The sequence below is a fragment of the Arvicanthis niloticus genome, unplaced genomic scaffold, assembly GCF_011762505.2.
Source record: "Arvicanthis niloticus isolate mArvNil1 unplaced genomic scaffold, mArvNil1.pat.X pat_scaffold_67_arrow_ctg1, whole genome shotgun sequence".
NCBI lineage: Eukaryota > Metazoa > Chordata > Mammalia > Rodentia > Muridae > Arvicanthis > Arvicanthis niloticus.
In genome coordinates, this window is record NW_023046292.1 from 87,911 (window position 1) to 108,512 (window position 20,602).

At 47.2% G+C, this 20,602-nt stretch overlaps 1 protein-coding gene across 3 annotated transcripts in view; it reads right to left on the minus strand.

The window, feature by feature from the left end:
* Nucleotides 1–5,351: 5,351 nt before the first annotated feature.
* The window catches only part of LOC143433968 (bridge-like lipid transfer protein family member 3A), a 28,856-nt gene continuing 13,605 nt past the window's right edge, over nucleotides 5,352–20,602 (minus strand). The window contains exons 2-7 of one of the 3 annotated variants that reach the window (XR_013108333.1): nucleotides 13,584–13,746; nucleotides 13,449–13,487; nucleotides 9,561–10,234; nucleotides 8,742–8,909; nucleotides 6,073–6,159; nucleotides 5,352–5,726 (exon numbers count right to left, since the gene is read on the minus strand). Coding sequence is in view for 1 of the 3 variants with exons in the window: in XM_076706425.2 (XP_076562540.1) it covers nucleotides 10,217–10,234; nucleotides 13,449–13,487; nucleotides 13,584–13,746 (220 nt within the window). In the remaining 2 variants the exon portion in view is untranslated. The other 2 variants (XR_013108334.1, XM_076706425.2) reach the window with 2 other exon arrangements.

Genomic DNA, 20,602 nt, shown 5'->3' on the forward strand with positions numbered 1-20,602 from the left:
GCAGCCGATGGGGCGCGGCGGGAGCAGCCGATGGGGGGCTGGCGGCGGGCGGGACAGAGCGGGACGCCACCGGCCCATTCAGCGCCAAGGTTGGCTGCCGCCTCCTGCTCCAGTGCCCAAGCTAGGTGGTGCGCAGGGGGCGGAGCTGTGCTTTGCCACGCCCCTCCCCCTTGGCCACTGGCGGGCTGTCTCGAGAGCCCCGCCTCCATCTCAGCCCCTCTCCTTTCCTCTGTAGTGGGTGAGCCTTTTGCCTACCTGACACCCCAGGGAGCCCAGATTCTTTCCGCACTAGGTGGATCACCCATACGAAATCCAGCTCTTGGCTCAGTTCTTAAGCGGGTCGGTGACGGGTCCTTCAAACTGATGACACACACACACCCCATGCCAGGTCAGCCAGGAGCTGGAAGCTGCAGGTGTGCCCCTCCTTCAGCTCCATTCAGGCTGCTCAGACTAAGCCAAGGAAGCTAAGGAGCAGAAATTGAGACATAACCCTCTTCTTTCTGTGGGTCTCCAAACTCTAGGTGTTTGTTACCTGGGCCAGGTATGCAAGAAATACAGTACACTGCCATCCTCCAAAGCTACAGGAAGTCCACTTGATTTTTTTCTCTCCAGATTTATTTTTGTAATCTGCAAGCTTTGCAGCCAGCATCCCCTCCAGTGATATCCCAGAGCGGATTTGAATTTGGTCTCTACCTGACCTGATAGAATGAGAAGCAGACACAAAGGGACAGAAACCACAGGTCAACTCCCCAAGCCCTTGGAGATCTCTGCCTTCTGGTTCTCGGGCCTTTCTATCTCTATTTCTTAATTTCGCCTCTTGCCGAGGGTTTCTGTGAACTGTGGCCTCTCCCCTTAAAGTGACTGCAATTATCCTCTCATAATGAGAAAAGGGGTGCTCCACTTCCCACGGGTAATAGGTTGGGCCACAGGACACAGGGCACGTGGGGGTCTTTCCCACCTTCATGTCAGCTGGCTTGGTGGAGAACTTGTCTCTCTGCTCTCCATGCTCATCATACAGCAGCACCACTCCATCCACTGTGCAGACAGCAAATTTAGCATTGTTCTGGGACCAGGCCATGCAGGTCACCTTCGCAGAGCCATCCTGGGGAGGTGAAGAGTTAATGTAAGCACAGTGCTGGACTAGAATGTACAAAGCATTTCCAGTCTCATCAGCCACTACTGAGGCTTTGCTTTACATCCTTCTTGTCCCAATGTTTTCCTCAAAATGAAACAAAATAAAAGAAATGGTTTGTGATGTTCTCTGGGGCTTTGTGTAACCCAGACTAGCCTCAGGCTGACTCTATAACCAAGGGTGACATGAACTTCTGACCCCCTAGAGGACTTCCTCTCCTGAGTGCTAGGATTCAAGGCATGCACCATCACGTCTAGTTTATGCCACGCTGGGGAAGGTACCCAGGGCTTCCCTCAAGCTAACCAAACACTGAACTACTAACCCATCTCCCAAGCCCTTAATGCATTTTCTGAGACTCATGACACAAATGTAAGGCATCAGCTGTTCCAAAAGCAATGGCCTCCTTGGTCCCTCATCTCTCAAGTCTGCTACTGAAAAAAAAAATCAATTTGTCTGATAAATGTTTGTCTTTATAGCTACTCATTCAATTAATGTTTTCAAGCATTTCATCAAGAAAGGCCCTTGGCCAGGAGCTGGCAGAGAGACAAAGATCAAATCATAGATCCTACCCTGGGACCTAATAAGATGCTATAAAATTGTAAAGGCCCCAGAAGAAGAAAATGTACTGAATGCAGTAATGATTCTGGCGTCTGAACTCAGGTCTTCATGCTTGTACACTGAATACTTTACCCATGAGCCATGTTCCCAGCCAAGTTAAGGTATTCTTTTTTTTTCCTTTTTAATTTATTCTATATACGTAAGCACACTGTTACTGTCTTCAAACAGAACAGAAGACTGCATTGGATCCCACTACAGACAGTTGTGAGCCACCATGTGGTTGCTGGGAATTGAACTCAGGACTTCTGGAAGAGCAGTCAGTGCTCTTAACCACTGAGCCATCTCTCCAGCCCCAAATTAAGGTATTCTCAAAGATCAGAATATAACCTTGTAAATTGAGGTGTCTATAGCTGTAGATTTAAAGTTTGGATTCTTTGTTTGTTTGTTGCTTTTGTTTTTCAAGGCAGAGATTCTCTGTGTAGCCTCAGCTGTCCCGGAAATCACTCTGTAGATCAGGCTGACCTTGAACTCACAGAGACCTACTGGCCTCTGTCTTCCAGAGGTGCTGGGATTAAAGGCATGCTCCACCACTGCCTGGCTAGAGTGTGAATTCTAAAACTGAGCAGCCTTTGGCTTGAATGGCTTTCTGCACAACCTTGGGAAACTCAACCTGAGTCAGTTTTTCTCATCTGTTCTACGCAGGCAGCAGAGCTGAGGACACGGCTCAGTTGGTAAATTGTTTGCCATAAAAGCTGAGTTCAATCCCCAGAATCCACATGAAAACAAAAGATAAAGCCGGGAATGGTAGTACATGCCTGTAGTCTGAGTGCTGGGGACACACGAAAACCCCACAGCTTGCTGGCCAGCCAGTGCAGCCTCCTCAGTGAGCTCCAGGGTCAGTGAGAAACCTGGCCTCACAGAATAAAGTCATCAGGGGGGATGGATGCCTGGCAGTGATCTCTAGCTTCAACATACATGTGCTCATACTCATGTGTGCCATGCATACACACACATAAGCATGTACACAGACACACACACATAAGCATGTACACAGACACACACACACACACACACACACAGACACACACACACACACACACACACACACACACACACACTGTGGGTAACAATATAGCCTGCTGATGGGCTAAGTTAGGTTTACATTCCTGTCCCCTGGACTTACCTCTGTGTCCAGGGAGGACAGATGGGCCCTGTGAGAACTGAGACACTTGGAACATGTCTGCAAGATGTGCAGTTACAGCAGAGTGAAGCAGGCCATTTTCTGGGTTCTTGGTGTGCTAGGCAGACCGGGGTCTACATGAGAATGAAAAGCAAAATTCTGATTTGCAGCCTTCAGAGACAGGCTGCTTCCTGCGCATTGGTCCTACAGGTCCTCAAACTCCTCGATGACGCAATCCTTTAGCTTAAGGGTTTGGTTAACATCAAACCCAGAGCAGCAGCTACACTAAGCACACACACTTTCCCACTGAACTACACTTTAGCCTGCTCTGCACTACTTCAGAATGAGTTAACAATGGTTTCAGTGAGCTACAAAACCACATTTAATCAAGTCAGACTGGCCTAAGGGACCAACAGATGCAATTCTCTGCATTTTTCCCATTGGAGTCTTAACTAAGAGGTCCTCCTTTGCTTCTCTTTGCTTTGTTTTTTTGAGGCAGGGTCTCACTCTATAGCTTGGTTAGCCTGTAGCTGGCTATGCAGACCAGCAATCTCTTGATTCTCTTGTTCTGAGTGGAAGGGTAGACTACAGGCATTCAATACTACACCTACTGGGTTTTTTTTTTTTTGTTTTTTTTTTTTTTTTTTTTTTTTGTTTTTTTTTTTTTTTTTTTTTTTTTTTTTGGCAGAGTTTCCCTTTGTGACCTACATTGGCTTCAAACTCATGATCTTCTTGCCTCAGCCTCCCAAGTGCTGGAATTATGGTGAGAAACATGTCTTGCAGAATGAAGATCACAGCTGACTAGGAACTGGAGTCTTGTTTAGTCTAGTTTTACACCAAAGATCAGGGTCTCAACAAATCAATGCAGCCAGCAGACCAGTGTTTGCTTTGACTTTACTCTATAAAAATATACAACTTAAATACATATGACACTCTGTATACAAGACATAAACAACTGGTAGATTTAACACTTTCAGTTATTTCAACAGAAAGCAAATATGTAAGTTACCTCCTTGTGAGAGCATTCACAGTCAAGGGAAAGAATGTGCAGGAAGCGATCAGTGCAGGGAGCTAACCCAAATTGTCTAAGTCTTCAATGACAGTCCTTTCTCCAAGGGCCCAGCACTGAACTGTGTGTTAAGACTCAGACCCACTGCCTGGCCATACCACAAGTAAACCCCTTCATCCTCCCCAGGGACAGTTAATGGAGCAATCGTTGTCCAAGGGGAACTAACCATGTCTAAAACTGTGCTCAGCCCCAGGATGAGAAGGATGAATAGCTCTTGGCTTGAAAAGCTTGCAGTGGAAATTGCTTAGCTCAACTTTGCAACTAAATTCATCTTTGAAAGTTTTACAAAAATGCTAGGGACTTAGCTCCATGGGCGGCTGCATGAGAGACTTACCCTTCCAGAACCTATGAGCTGACCCGGAAGGGAGCACTGTCATCGCCAGAGGCAACATGCCAGCTCCTTGCTTCCTAGCTTCAGATGGCAATCCCTCTGTCCTCCTGCCACGTGTCCCTGACTCAGTGCTGGCAGGAGCTCCTTGTTCTACTCTGAAGAGCTTTCAGCCATTTAGCTACCCGACCTATGGCTCACTGACCATCTAGCTGCCTGACCTATGGCTCACTGACCATCTAGCTGCCTGACTTATGGCTCACTGACCATCTAGCTGCCTGACCTATGGCTCAATGAACTAAGGCAGAATTAGTTATGAAGAAGTATTTATTACTTGAGATTTCAATCAATGAGAAGATACTAGAGTAAGTTTCCTGAGGTAAACATAAGCCTTAAAGAATGTTGTACGGTGTATAGAAGGACAGCAATCTTATCCTCAACATCTGGACTCGTAGGTTAACAGGCTGGTAAAGCCACAGACACATTTAAATTTAGAAATAAAGTGGCAGTGCTTAAGTAAGATACTGAGAGTGAAGACCAGCAGTTCCCAAGGAGGCACAGGAGGAGAACACAGATGCCATGGGGAGGGTGCTCTAAAGTGCTTGCGAAGGCTGGAAGACTAAGTCTGAAATGCTTCCAGGGACTTCCAACAGGTGAAGAGGTGATACTGGTTGGTGACTCAAATGGAGAAGGGCACAGCTTTTTTTTTTCTTTTAATAACAGTTGTTCAAATATTTTATCTCATTTTGGGGGGGAAACAAGGTTCTTTAAAAAACTTTCAGCCACTGAAATGACTGAGTTGCAACCCTTGCTGATGCTCTAAGATCTTACTGTGCAAATAGTTTTCAAAATGTCAAAGAACAAAGCACACACCTGCACCAAGAATTTCAGCAAATGCAGAAGTCTGTACCGGACCATGAAGCCAGGATTCAAAATACTTTTCACTCTGAGGCATGCTTTGTTGTTTTTTAATGCTCTGCTGATGGATTATAGAAATCAGAAAACTTCTGGGACCCTGAGGCTTCACTTTTTCATTTTATTACTATAAATAAATAAATAAATAAATAAATAAATACTACTCAGCCTCTCTAGATGTTAGTAACTAAGTTGTCAGAAACAGAGTCTCAAGATCTAAGAATCAAGCCCAGATTACATTTCAGCAAGTCATCTGAGGGATCCTATTTGGATAGGAACACTAAAGTATCCTGCTATAACTGTTCATCTGCCCATGTTGTTGAATGAGGTGAAGACTGGGCCCTACACTCAGACTGACAGCACCATGTACAATCCCTTATCCTCATGACTCTCACTTTCTGTTCCAAGAGCAGTAGATAATCAGATACGTTAGGCATGAGGGAAGCCTCAGGCAGAAATGAGGCCCACAAGAACTTTGAAATGGAGTTCAATCATCTCAGAATCATGGCCTCACAGTGCCGCACCCAGTGTTTGCAGCTGTCACCTGTAGGAAGAAGAACACGACTTCAGCCCAAGACCACAGTCCAGTGCCCCAGTGATTTTTTCCTGTTAGGAGAGTCAAAATTCAGAATTACATCCAAGCACAACTCAAGAGTTCCCTGAGATGAGAAGAAGCTGTGTTGAGAACACCACGCTCTTCCAGCCCCACATGCAGATCTCTCTCAATAAGGGGAATGAGACAAGGTTTGCAGATGTCATCTTAGAAAGATTTCAAGCACCCCCTAGGCACAAGCAGCAATATCCAGCACCCTTTTGCTGGCTGGTCAGTTCTGAACCCAGAATCTGTCCTCACATCTGGGGTCATGCCGAACAGGTTAAGTTTCTCTAACCTGCCCAGTGGAAGGGGTAATAGTCAAACACCATCTTGCGGAAGGTCAGCTGCATGGCACCACCCGTAAGTCTGTTTGCGGAGACACCTATGAGAGAAAGGCACAGGTGAACAGCGCTGGAGAAGCAAAGAAACCCGGGCATCACCTGAAGCCCTCTGGGGATCTGAACCCTGATCCTCTTACAAGAGTAACCAGTGTTCTTTACAGATAAGATAGCCCCTATCTGTCCATTATATACTAAAAAGAATACAAAGATTCCTTTGTTCAACTCATGGATAAGGAACAATAATAACTTTAAAATTAGCTTCTTTGGCCGGGCGGTGGTGGCACACGCCTTTAATCCCAGCACTTGGGAGGCAGAGGCAGGCGGATTTCTGAGTTTGAGGCCAGCCTGGTCTACAGAGTGAGTTCCACAACAGCCAGGGCTACACAGAGAAACTCTGTCTCAGAAAAAAAACAAAAACAAAAACAAAAAACCCCCAAAAACAAACAAACAAACTAGCTACTTTGAAGCTATCAGTGTTAACTTAGATCTAAACCTACAGTCACTGATAATGCTTTGGGGATTTCTGATGCCTTTTAGGAAAGGTCTCATGAATCTCAGTCTCATGCTCACAGCTAAACGTGACCCTGAACTCCTGATCCTCCTGCTTCCACCTCCCAACGGCTACAGTTACAACCTGGGCATCTACAACAGTGTGCTCTTTGTATTTGGAGGAAGGGTCTTCTTGAGACTGGGTCTTGCCATGAGGCACAAGCTGGCCTCAAACTCATGGCAGTACGTGTGTCACAGCCTCCAGAGCAATGGGATCACATGTGGATCACACCACCAGCAAGAGCACTGTGTGGCCAGGGCTGGCCTCAGACTCAAGGGACCCATCCGGGATTAAAGACATTCACCACCACAAGGACCTAAGCAACACTGAGAAGAAATTACTACACAAAAATAGTTGTTCTCATAATCACTTCCTGTGGTTAAGCCATGTGGAAAAGCCATGTCTACACTGCCACTGCCCACGTGGAGGCGGAGTTACTTCAAGATGGAGGAGGAGCCAACCACATGGGCATGCTGCTTGGTGGAAAAGACAAAAAGGCGGGCACATTCATTCCCCTGCCGGTGAATCCTGGTCTCATTACTAGAGGCAAATATACAGCAGGTGTGGCTCAGTGGTGCAGCACCTACACGGCGCTCATAGAGCTGAGCCGCCCCTCAGCACCTCCGACGTAAGCAGGTAAGAGGCGAATGGCAAATGCAGCCTACGGTGAGGTGAGCAGAGTAAAGCAAGACAAAGGGCCGTCCTGTGTGAGCATATGAAATGGCAAGCGAGCGAGTGAACAGGGAAGGTCCCCTCAGCCAGTGCAGCATCTATCTCACTGGATGTAGGAAGCCATGGTTAGCGGTGATACATCCGCCATTCCAACATGGCGCGGACATTGTGTGCTCCCACTAGTAAACAACTAACTGCGCAGGTGCAAGAGGCAAAAAGCGCGCCAAATCACTGCCCATCCCGGGGCGTATTATGGGTAATGAGTGAACAGCCAATCAGAAGTATTTAAGCTGTGCCTCTTCCTGTCTTTCCGTCTTTCCGCTTCTGCTTATACAAGAGTAAAGCCTCGCTGTAGAATCACCCGAACACCGCCTCACGTGTCTCTTTTCGCGGGCGAAGGGGGACTCAGGAGGCGCCCGGAACAACTGGAGCCTGACCCTGGCTGTGCGGTAAATGGGGACAGACGGACTTCATGCACTTCCTACGCGAGGACAGTCAAACAGAGTAAGCAAAAGGTTACTGGCTTCTGCGGGGATCATAAGGAAAAAAGTCAATCGTTCTGAATAAATATAAATTCACATGTATGATACTATTTTAAGTATGCCACTAACATAATATAACCTCTCTACACATATAAATACAGCATATATAATGAGACAGGGTTCCATTGTGTAGCCGGAGCTGGTCTCGAATTCATGGAGATCCGCCTGCCTCTGCCTCCCGAATGCTGGGATTACAGCTGTGTGCCACCACATCTGACTATCACAACACAGTATTAAAATAACTCAACTGTGAACATTCTGGTTCTGGATGGAGCTGGGGGGCAGAACACATGTCTGTTCTGGATACACACAAGGTCTGTGTTCAATCCTCAGGAGTTTTTTTTGTTTGTTTGTTTGTTTTTGTTTTTCGAGACAGGGTTTCTCTGTGTAGCTCTGGCTGTCCTGGAACTTACTCTGTAAACCAGGCTGGCCTCGAACTCAGAAATCCGCCTGCCTCTGCCTCCCAAGTGCTGGGATTACAATCCTCAGTTCTAACAAAGAGAGAAATCTGAAAACTCTGAGGTTTCCTACAACTGAATTTATTTCTCCTAAAAATCTTGCCAGTGGTTCTGCACCTCTGGCAAACACCAGCATTTGGAGACATGGGGATGACAAGGGTCATGCTGGTTGGGCTCAATCTATGAAGCTCTGCATCTGTGTGGTGGGAAAAGGGCCTGCCGTGTGTCCTGTGTGACAGCTGGCTCCAGCATGCACTAAAGGCTGGAGTGTTCTCCCTTGTGCCAACATAGAGCTACCACAGGAGGGCTGGGTACCAAGCGATGCCTGAAGAGCCTTCATCCGAGGCTCTGCCCAGGACCAACAACAATGTGTGAGTGGCCAGGTTCAGGCCTCTGCGCACCTGGCTCTCTGGACTGGCTGTCATCACAGATATGCAGGTCCGGGCGAGAGATGAGGAGGTGGTAGGAAGACTCCTTCACATCACGCCTGTCTGTGAACACTCCTGTGGCTAGCACTCCAGGTCCGAAGGGATCCAATACCCTCATATAAACAAGCATGCAGGCAAAACCTATGTACATACAATAATCATGATAATAATAATGTATAAGGAAAGAAAGGAAGGGAAAAGGCAGGCAGGCAGGCAGACATGCAGACAGACAGACAGACAGATGTTAACTCTGGGCTCTGAGAGGCTTCTTTTGATGCTTTCTGTAAGCATAGTCCACATGGATAAAACCCCGATTTAACAGCACCCCTTCTGTCTTATAACTGCTGTCTAGTGTCTCACTCAGCACTCCCCTGAGAAAGCAGCTCAAACCCCAACAGCTCACACCAAGTCTAGCGCCCGTGTCCTCAGGTCTGAGTCACCTCCTCTAGAGTGTCCTCGCTAAGTGCACCATCGTGCTGGTGGGTGGTGCTCTCAATGCACGGGGTTTACCTGTCACAGCACCTAGGAGCAACTTGTCAACTGTCTACTCTCTAAGGCGTGGGAAGTCCCAAGGGTAGAGACATGCTACTTCCTCCCTCTAGAGGCTAGCACCCCATCTGACACACAGGGGACCCCAGTGAGCAGAGCAAACAAGTGAGACAGGCACAAGCAACTCCACACGTGGTGAACCCTGTAAGCAAGCCAAAAAGGCTTCCATTCCCCACAACACCAGCACAAATTAGGGCTAGCCACCTGCCCCGCAGCCAAGCAGATGCCCAGTGTGCCTCTGACCTGCACAGGCTCAGGAGCCAGGCTCTTTCTCTGCTGAGCCGACTTCTCCATGGCCGCACTCAGGGACTCAGCATCGCCTTGAGCTGTGAGTCAGTCAGCACCAGAGCAGGTTGTCCAGGAGGAAGGTCAGCTTGGAGGCGACCACGATGCAGTCTTTGGTCTGAGGGGTCACAGAGAACACAGTTAGCTCCTGGTGTCTTCCAAGGCCTCAGAGTGACTGTGCTGGCGTCCCCGGCAGCCTTCGCCTTCCAGGAGGTGAAAAGGACCATCAGGCACTTTGGAACACCGACTTCTTACACAGTGACTCCGGTTTGCTTGATTTACCAAAGGCACCAGCCGACCCCCAGATGCTCACGCCCGTGTGTGCATAATACGGGTGGAAACCAAACTGGCTTCTGAAAGCACCGGAACAGGGTGACAGAAGCTTCTCCCACACTGGTGAGGCCAAGGAGGACAGTGGCCCTACAGCGACTTCACAAGTTTCCTCTCCTCAGCGGGGATCAGTGATACAGGTCAGACGCAGGTCACTCTGCTGCCAGTTGGGGTTGACACTATAACCTTGGAGCTGCCACAGTTCAAAGGAAGCAGGGAAGGCCTTGGAGTGGATCTTGATGGTGATGGAATTGACCATGATGAACAAACCCTCCACCACCTTCTCAGCAAAGCCGTACCCACTGCAACAAATGAGGGAAACAGCGGTCAGAGCCAGGACACCAGCAATGGCTGGGGGAGGTGGCGGTCAGAGCTGGTACAGCAGCCAACATGGCTGCTTATATTTCTTTCTTCTTCTCTCCTTGCTGTTGTTTTTTTACCCCTAAGGGTTTTGGTTGGGGATTTTCTTACTATTTGCTTTATTTCCCTTACGTGTGAGTGCACTGCCTCACATGGTTGTTGTGCCCACAGAGTCAAAGGAGGGAGTCGGGGGGTACCTGAACCTGGCTGGAATTACATGTCATGGAACAGTTGCCATGCGGGTGCTCGGGACAGAACCCAGATCGGCTAAAAGAGCAGCCGGTGCTCCTAACCTCGGCGCCACCTCTGCAGCCTCTGAGAGTCTATATAATATAGATGAAATTGTGTGAAAAGGGAGTGGGAAGATGAAAGAAATGCAGACAGGTCAGGGGGTTGATAGCACCGACTCTGTTCAAGAATGTGCCCTCCTGGGCTGGAGAGATGGCTCAGTGGTTAGGAGCACCGACTGCTCTTCCAGAGGTCCTGAGTTCAGTTCCCAGCAACCACATGGTGGCTCACAACCATCTGTAATGGGGTCCAATGCTCTCTTCTGGTGTGTCTAAAGACAGCAACAGTGTACTCATATAAATAAAATAAATACATCTTTAAAAGAAAAAAAAAAAAAAAGAATGTTCCCTCTCCACCTTGAGGTAGCCAGCAGAGAAATAACACTCCTCCTTCCCTGAGACACCAGAGATGGCAGAGAGAGAAGAAAGCCGCCAAGAAGGCCTCAGGCTGTGGAAAGCACTCTTTTTACTTACTCTTCCACAGACTCCCACACATCCACAAAGCAGTCGGTTATCTTCACCTGACCCGCCTCACCTCGCCCCACCCCCTCTAGCCCCATCTTCCCAAGAAATCCTCTTCCTCCTCCAGTAAAACAGACATTCTTCAAAGCAGAATTTCTTTTCTTTTGTCTTTTTTATTTTTATGTTTTTAAGGACTGGAAGGCATCTGATGATCCACCCACAAGGGGTTTGGTAAAACTTGCATTGTTGCCTTGGCCAAGGAACTGTTAAGCTAAAAGCAATTCTGGGATTTTTTTCATCACAAGAATCAAATAAATAAATAAATAAATAAATAAATAAATAAATAAATAAAATCTAGAGCCATGTGGCAGAGGCGGTGTCGCACGCCTTTGATCCCAGCACGTCAGGGGCAGAGGCAAGTGGATCTCTGTGTTCAAGGCCAGCCTGATCTACAAAGAGAGTCTCAAGACGACCAGGGTTACGTAGAGAAACCCTGTCTGGAAAAACCAAAGACGGGGAGGATAGATATCTAGAAACTAACACTAAAGTGTACATTTATATGCAACTCAGCCTCACAGGACTAATCCACAGTCCCTATGGAGTAGGACAAACAGACACAGTTCCCAGAGACAGAACACCAGCCTTACACACAAGTCCAAACTACAGTGGAGTCTGGAGCACGGCCATGGCATACGCCTTCCTGTCATGGCGCAGGCCTTGATCGCTAGCACAGTGATGGTGACAGAAGGTGGTGGCTCACACCAGTATTCCCAGCCCTTGGAGGCAGAAGCCAGAGGATGTCTGTGACTCTCAGACCAACCTGCTCGGGGATCCTCTTTCCATCTCCAGCACTGACCCTGCAGGTGCACCCCACACCTGCCTGGCATTTACACAGGTGCTGGTGACCCCAACCCCAGTCCTCATGCTTTCTGAACCGGTGCTTCACCCACTGAGCCATCTCCCCAGAAAATGACAAAAAGAGCGCGCCCGGAGAACCACTGCTTTAACCCAGATGGAGGCAGGCGGCTCCCTGTGATCTGAGGCCAACCAGTTCCAGTATGTTCTCAGCATACTGAGAACATGTCTCAAAAGAGAGAAAAAGAAAAAAATAGATAGAAATGAAAAAGCTTTTAAGAGGTTATATTCCCTTAGAAACAAAAAGAAGCCCCCTGCCTACCCCCTAAAAGGAAACGCGAACACAGGCGTGAGGAAGCGTATAGATGTTAAAGCAGGTACAGTGTGGTCAGCTGTGGGAAGATTTGACAATCGCCTCCATTACCACCTAAGCACTTCCTTCCGAAGGTGTTTACTCAGGAGAAACAACAGCACACGTCCGTCCACACAGACACATCTGAATGCATGTTCACGAAAGCCAAAAAGTACAAGTGAAAAGACCGCCCACTGGCTGGAAAGCTGAGCATGTTGGCATAGTCTGTAAGCCCAGCTCTTGGGATGGGAAGGCAGAAGGATCCGAGTTCAAGGCCAGCCTGAGCTGCACAAAGGCAGCCTGGGCTACCAAAGATCTCTCAGGGTTGGGAGGGGGCTGAATTACAGCATGTGATGGAATGCAACTCAGTGCTAAGCTGTGTGTCCCCCAGGTCCATACTGCTGTTAGGAACACAGTAAAACAGGGCATCTGGGCTTTGCTTTCGAATCCTGGAGTACAAAGGAAACAGTGTTGGCAACATGGTGGTAATTGCTGAGGTCTGGTATTTGAAACACAGGGATTTGAAGTACTAGTCTATGTGCTTCAGTTGTAGGCCTGAATTTTTCAGTAATCAAAGTTTTACTTTAAGCCAAAAAAAGTGAGACACACTTTTCATTCATACAGGTTCACACACATTAATAGGCTGAAGCAGGAAGATCCTAAGTTTGAAACCAGCCTGAGCTAAAGAGCAAGACCATCCATCTGTCCATCCATCCATCCATCCATCCATCCATCCATCCATCTGCCATCTTCAGCGAGGCTCACAGTGACTAACTTCTGTCCTGAAGCAAGGGCGATGTGGAACTGGCCATTGGGGGAGGGGGGGAGGGTCCTCACAGGTTTCCATCTCCACCTCCACCTTATCCAGACACTGGAATACAGAGAGAACTAAGTGTCCACACAAAACTCACACAGCACCACAGAACAAGAGGACTGTGCTACAAGCCTCGAACCACCAACACAAACCACACTTCAAACTTCCTGTCTGGATCCCAAGGGAATTTAAGGATAGTACTTAAGCAGTAAAAACCATTATTAAAAAAGCAAACGCACACCAGGTAGTGGCGGTGTACACCTTTAATCCCGGCACTTGGGAGGCAGAGGCCAGCCTGGTCTACATACTGAGGCCATTTAGAAAGGCCATGTCAATTAAAACCAAAACAAAAGAAAAGGCTACTTTCAAGTAGAAAAAGCCATTACCAAGCAGGTTGGATGTGTCTTTAACTTGGTCCGCTGGATCTGAAAGAGGAAAGCACACAGGCCTGTGAGAGCCGCTCTTCAAGAAAACAAGCCTGCTGGCTAGGGACAGCCACAGTGCTCAGACCCCATTCTCACCCGGATAGAGGCCCTGTTGCAGTAGACGCTGGTGATGGCCAGCCAGGTAGGAAGCTCCAGCACATTCTGCAGAACCTCTTCGTCCAGCTCCAGATGGGTCAGCTGACCCTGCCCTTTCAGAGTGCTCAAGTTGATTTTGTCCAGGGAAAGATTCTTAGTGAACCTGCAGAGAGTGACAGTAAAACATCATTGTTCCCAGGGCACCGTGATAAATCAGAATGCTGTAGTCCAACACTGCATGACGTTCTCCCTACGATGGTCACCATCTTCCTGACAACGTGCTGGGAAGTCAGGGAAGAGGCTGGAGGAATGGCGACACAGCCTTCTATTTCTGCATTCCCACATAAAAGTCCCCTAAAGACAGAGAACTAGGCCTGATGTATGTGCACACCTGTGATCCTGTAAGTGTTGATGAAGATCAAGGCCACAATGAACTTGAAGCCAGCCTGGGATACTAGTTACCCTGCCCCAAAGACAACAAAATAACAAAGGACCCCAACTAAACAGAAACACCAAGGACAACAGCTGGTGTTTCATTTTCCTTTCAAAATGTATTTACTACCATGTGTGCATGTGACTCATGTGTTTGCACAAGCATGCCATGGCACACATCTGAAGGTCAGAGGCCAACCTGTCATCCATAGAACACCAGGTTCCATGGAAAAGCCCCTTTACCCTCCATTGGCTTCACACAGCGAACACTTAAAGAGACCGAAAGGAGCTGAAGGTATGTTCAACAATTCAAACTGCTGGCTGCTCTTTCAGAGAACTGGAGTTTGGTTCAGAGCACCCACATCAATCACCAAACTGCCTGTTAATTCCAGTTCCCGGGGATCCAATGCCCTCTTCCTGCCGAAAGAGCACCCACAAATATACACATGCCAACACGTACAAATAATAAACACATCTTTAAGAAATTCTGCTCACTAGTGGCCCCACCCTCACTGCGGCAGGACTTGTGTGCTCCATAGCTTTCCTCAGCCTCCACAGAGTCCACCTGACCTGTCAGAATGCACCAGTAAAAAGCCACCACAGCCAACGAGTTATGTACTAGATCCAGCCAGTTATAACCAATTAGACTCAACAAATGGCCTTCCAGAATCAGCAAGTGATGACCTACCAGTCCAACTCATGAGCTACTAGATTCCATTAGTGGAGACCTACGAGATTCGATCACCGGTCTACGAAACTCAACCAGTGACCAACCGGCTGATCGGGTGGTGACACAGAAGAATTAACTATCCATTAAAAAAAAAGTTTGCAACCATGTGAAACGTCATCATCTGACATAAAGGAGCACATGGGAAGGAACTGGCATGATAACCAGAGAGCAAGAACTATGAGTGAGGAAGGAGGCCCATGGGAAGCTCCACCTACACAGAAGACACTCACTCCAATAGACCACCTCCTCAGTAGGTGCTCTAAAGTCCCACCAGCTCCCGTGGGTGCCAGCTCCCAGTGTGTGCACACAGTGCTGGAGAGCCACTCCTCTCAGGTCTCTGATACGATTTTGTGCTTCCAAGATATGCAGCCCTACTCAGCGCTCACTTAGACCTCTTGTCAGGACTGTGTGCAGAGCAGACAGGAGAGATGAAGCAGCCTCCCTCCAGGACAGAAAGCAGGCTGGCTCGCCATGGACTCCAGAACTTCAGAAGTTAGAGTCTCAAGCTCCAGACTGCATGAGGCACTCATCCCCGTGTCCCTGGCCTGGAGGTGTGTCATTACTGCGCTCACTGCTTGCTTGCCTCTGCAAGTGTCCTCTAACAGTCGCAGGCTGTGTTAGCTTCTAAGTAATGCTGGAGCTCAGAAAAATGACCTCCCAAATAGGACGCCTAGCATGCTGGCCATCTCTATTAAAGCCCTGGAAGGACAGCGGACGCCCAGAGTGGCTTCACCGACACTCCTTTATCAAGAACACACATAAGGGGAACGATTGCCTGTGGGTCTTTCTCCCAGTTTCCATTAACTAACTTCATTTAGAAAGGAAAGACTCTGGGGCTGGAGAGATGGCTCAGCGGTTAGGGCTCAGTGGTTAAAAGCACTGACTGCTCTTTCAGGGGTTCTGAGTTCAATTCCCAGCAACCACATGGTGGCTCACAACCATCTGTAATGAGATCCAATGCCCTCCTCTGGCATGTCTAAGAAAGCAACAGTGTACTCATATACATAAACTAAATAAATACATTTTTAAAAAAGAAAGGAAGGAAGGAAAGACTCAAGAAGGTATCACACTTAGGTAAAGTTTTGTCTCTGAACCCAATTCAGATCCTAAGAGAATCATTTACCCAGTGCACTGTCAGGCCCTGGGCCCCTCAGAACTTTACCACCTGTCAAAATCCTCCACTCATTATGGTCACAGGCTATCCCTGTGTGACTATCCCTGAGGATGAAAGCATGTGAGAACCGTTTTCACCTACAGCACACACACGTAAGCTGGGAACTGAAGGCAGCCTCGTGCATGCCAAGTACAATATTCCAAATCCCTTTGGGGGGGAGGGGTATGCTAGGAGATAGAGGCAGGAGGATCTCTTGGAATTTGAGGCCAGCCTGGTCTACAGAATTTAGCTCCGGGACATCCAGGGCTACATAGAAAAAAATCTATCTCCAAAAAGCCAAACACCAAAAACAAACAATAAAAAATTCTTTAAAATCAGTTAAGTATGAAGCAGCTTTGTTCTTCACACCAGAGACCAGCTGTCTACCAATGGATCCTTTCCTCTGACAGCAAACAAAAATGTGGTGAGAAAAAACGTCCATCTATATGAATCACTTGCTAAAGAACAAGACAAGAAAAAAAAAAGAACAAGACAAGAAAAAGCAAAGGAGTCTAGTGCATGGCCCTAGGAGAGAGGAGAGGAGTCCCAAAGGAGGGGCGGTCCTACGGAGGAAAAGCAGGCACAACAGGAAGCTGGGCACGCCTGCTATCACAGGGCAGGCTTCTGCCAAGCCCCACATACAGTCAAGGGATTCAAAGATCACCTTCCTTCAAGACAGACAAAACCAGGATGAGAATTAGTGAGATATAATCTCCGTTATAATCGGCCCAGGCTGGTCTCAATCAGCAATCCCGCCTTGACTTCCGAGTCTCAGACTGCAGGTATGTGCTGCCATGCCCACCTAGGAGCTTCAAAGAAGACAGAAAGGAGGAAGGGGACTGGATAGAAATCAGCAGATACAAACACTCGCTGGAACCCACACTGACAGTAGAGAACCAACTCCCACAAGCTGTACACACACCAGTGCACACCACACACACCCCGAAATATTTTTAAAGAAAATAATAAAATAACTTGAAAAGCCCACCCAAGGAGGACCATTATTCTATGCATATATAAAAGGGAAAGTATCTTTAACAATATGCTCCCTTTGATAAGAAATAAACTATAAACACAAAATGCAGAATAAGCTATATTTTTTTTAGCACTGAGGAGTGATCATACTAAAGAGATATGACATAACTAGTTTCTGCATTGTGCTCTCTCCAAAATATCTCTCGAGTTTGATATAAAATAAATGACATTTCCCAGGGCTGGAGAGATGACTCAGTGGGTAATGGCGGATGCTCTTGCAGAACCAATTCCTGTTGTCACCATCCATGTAGGGCAGCCCACAACTGCCTGTAATTTGATTTCTAGGAGACCCATCACCTTCTTCTGGCTTCATGTGCCCATGTGGTTGCCGGGGAATTACTCAGGACCTCTGGAAGAGCAGTCGGTGCTCTCAACCGCTGAGCCATCTCTCCAGCTCTATTTATATCTTATAATCAGGTCTTCTCAGCTTTATTCTGATGCTCCTTTATCTGTTAACCAACCATACAAATACCAAAATCTATAGGGGCTCATCCCTTAACTACAATAGCATGTTTGTTTATAAATATTTACATATCTTTGAATGTATTTGGTTTCCTGAAAGTGGGTCTTGAATATAGTCCAGGCTGACCTTGACGTCCTGACCCTCCTGTCACTGAGGCCTAACAAGTGCTGGCATTACAGGCTGAATCACCACACTCGGATCCACTCCTCCTCCTACTGTAAACAGTTCCTCCAAGATGTACCCGGCACAGGATGCACTGGGAGCCTCTCAGAAACGGTTAGAGGACACTTGGGGGTGCAGCTAGTGGTATACAACCTGCCTAGCATATTCAAGGCCCTGACCTCAAACCCTAGAACTCAGATAAAAAAGGGGGGCAGGGGATAAAGGATGTCCCCCTTTACACTCACACAGAGCATGCTCATTAACCTCTGGAAGTAGAATAAATCTCAATTTTTGGGTAAAATTATAGTGCAATGTAATCAGAAACCTTTCTGAACCTCACCAACCCAATGAGATCAGCAAGATCCTTCTTGAGAACACCAGGGCTAATTCATGTCCCCCAGCAACAACAACCAGTCTCTATCTACCAAGACGCTGGCTGGTAATCACAGAAGGTGACGTGTTATCAGCTGGATGATCGACTACAAAAGTAAGGAGCATGCATCAAATATCAAAAGCAGAACACTGCTACTCAAAGTCCTTCGGGTAGGGGAAAGGGACTTGGATCAATGACAGAGTGCCTGCTTAGCGAGTAAGACCCTGGGCTCTGTCTGTCCTCCTCAGTGCATTACCCGGCCACAGAGATGACCATGTGAGGACGCATGGCTTACAGGTGGGCACACTGTCTGGGTGATGTTTCCTCGGCAGTTCTCACTGAACATACTTACACAGCTCTAGATATAACACATACAGCACACTTGATGATATGCAAGCACACTCTGCATATCTGGTCTGACACCAATGAAAATATTGTAATAAACAGATCCCACCTCATAAGCTTCTCCAGAAAAGCAGCAAGAATTCCTTAGAAGCAAATCTCATGCCCAACACACAAGAGGCCCCAGGCCAGAAACAAATAAGAATTCAGAACACAATGGTACCTTTAATCCCAGAACTTGGGAGGTAGAAGCAGGTAGATCTCTGAATTCAAGGGCTGCCTGGTCTATAGTTCCAATCCAGCCCAGCCAGGGCTACATAATGGGACCATCTTTAAAACAAACAAACAAAAAATACTCCCTAAACTGGTATTTCCAGAATCTTACAGCAAAGATAAAGAATAGGTTTTAAAAGGTGGTCCATGAAGCCAGTTGTTATGGGGAGGGGCAGGGCACGCTGAACTGAGGCTCTGCAGATGCTACAAGAACTCCAAGCCACACTCACTACCTACACAGAAAATTTCAGCACAAACTCAGCCCATCAGAGGGCTCCAACCAGATTAGACTGAAGCCTTTTCATGAGACCAACTGTCCTATGTCAGCCTTGGGAGCCAGATGAAAACCCTCAAGGAACTATGGGAATCTAAATCTTTTAGAAGAACCTTGCTGTGTATGTACCTCTCTGTACTCCACAGTCCCTGGCATAAACTTTAGTCCGCATCCCTCACGGGCCAGGGTGGCTGAGAAGGCTAATGGCAGCCTGGTATCCGTTGCATGCGGGTGTGTGGGGAAACATTTCCAGGCCATCTGTTACTATTGCTGAGCACAGAGGCTCAGCAGAAATCAAGTTGGAGAAACAGACATCATATCATCTCATCTCATCTCATCTCACCTCACCTCACCTCACCTCACCTCACCTCACCTCACCTCACCTCACCTCACCTCTCCTCTCCTCTCCTCTCCTCTCCTCTCCTCTCCTCTCCTCTCCTCTCCTCTCCTCTCATCTCTCATCTCTCATCTCTCATCTCTCATCTCATCTCATCTCTGCCAGAGAACTGCAATCTGCTACAGAGGCGATGGGAAGGCTCTCAATCATCCTCACAAACGTGTCACACGATTTTACAAAGCCAAAGTTTTTAATTTTTTAAACCTGCAGACTTTAATTAATTCAAAATCTCTAATTTTCAAATAAAGAAACAAGTGACCAGAAATGAGAATGGGCTGCCCAGGAGGCATAGCTGGTGATGCTTAAGCCTGGAGCCCAGCACACCACAGACATGCAACAGAACCCAGCGTCCTCTGCACTCAACTCCACTGCCCTGCCCCAGGAGCCTGCTGACAGCAGAACCTGCAACAACCCCTCTGCTCCAGATCCACAAATGCACTCTGCTCTGTCACTAAAATATGTAACAAGACCCTGTCTTAAACCTCCAAAACTGATGAGCCTGGAGAGATGGCTCAGTGGCCAAGAGCGCTGGTTGCTCTTCCAGAGGACCCAGGTTCAATTTCTAATGCCCACATGGCAGCACATAAATGCATGTAGCTCCAGCTCCAGAGGATCTGAAACTCTTTTGGCCTTCTCCAGCTCAGCATACACATGATGCACAGACATACATTCAGGCAAAAGAGAAGTACACACACAAAAATCTTTTTAAATAATAAATTAAATCCCCAAATACTGAAGACTTTTTTCTAGTTAGTGTTTTCTGATTTAATTCCATTATTGTCAGGGAACACACTAAGTTTTTGATATCTTGAATTTTCTCATTATTTTATTTTCTTAATTATGTGTGTTTTGGTTGCATGTATGTATGAGTACCACATAAATGTCTGGTACCCACAGAGGCCAGAAGAAGCTGTCATATTCCCTGGAACTGGAATTACAGACAGTTGTGAGCATCCATGTGGGTGCTGAGAACCGAATCCTGGTCATCCAGAAGAACAGCTAGTGCTCTTAACTGCAGAGCCATCCCGCTAGCAGCTCATTATCTTGAAATTTATTCAAAGAGTTTACTGATCAAGATATGGCCTACCTGGTATACACCCTTCTTGCGCATTTGAAATGAGAATTCTGCAGGTGTTGTGTGTGTAGTATTCTACGAACCTCTATATATAACATATAATTAGAAAACCTCTACGTATGATTTAGATCATACAACAGTCACCAATGTAGTCTTGTAAAGAAATAAGAGAACTTTCCTGTAGACCCTAGCTTCTATTTGCTTTCATTCCTCTTTAATCTGAAGAACATCCATCAGTAAGTACACCTTGTTTGGGGGCCAGAATCCTCAGTTTTATAACTAAAAGTATCTCTAGCTCATCTTCTATTTT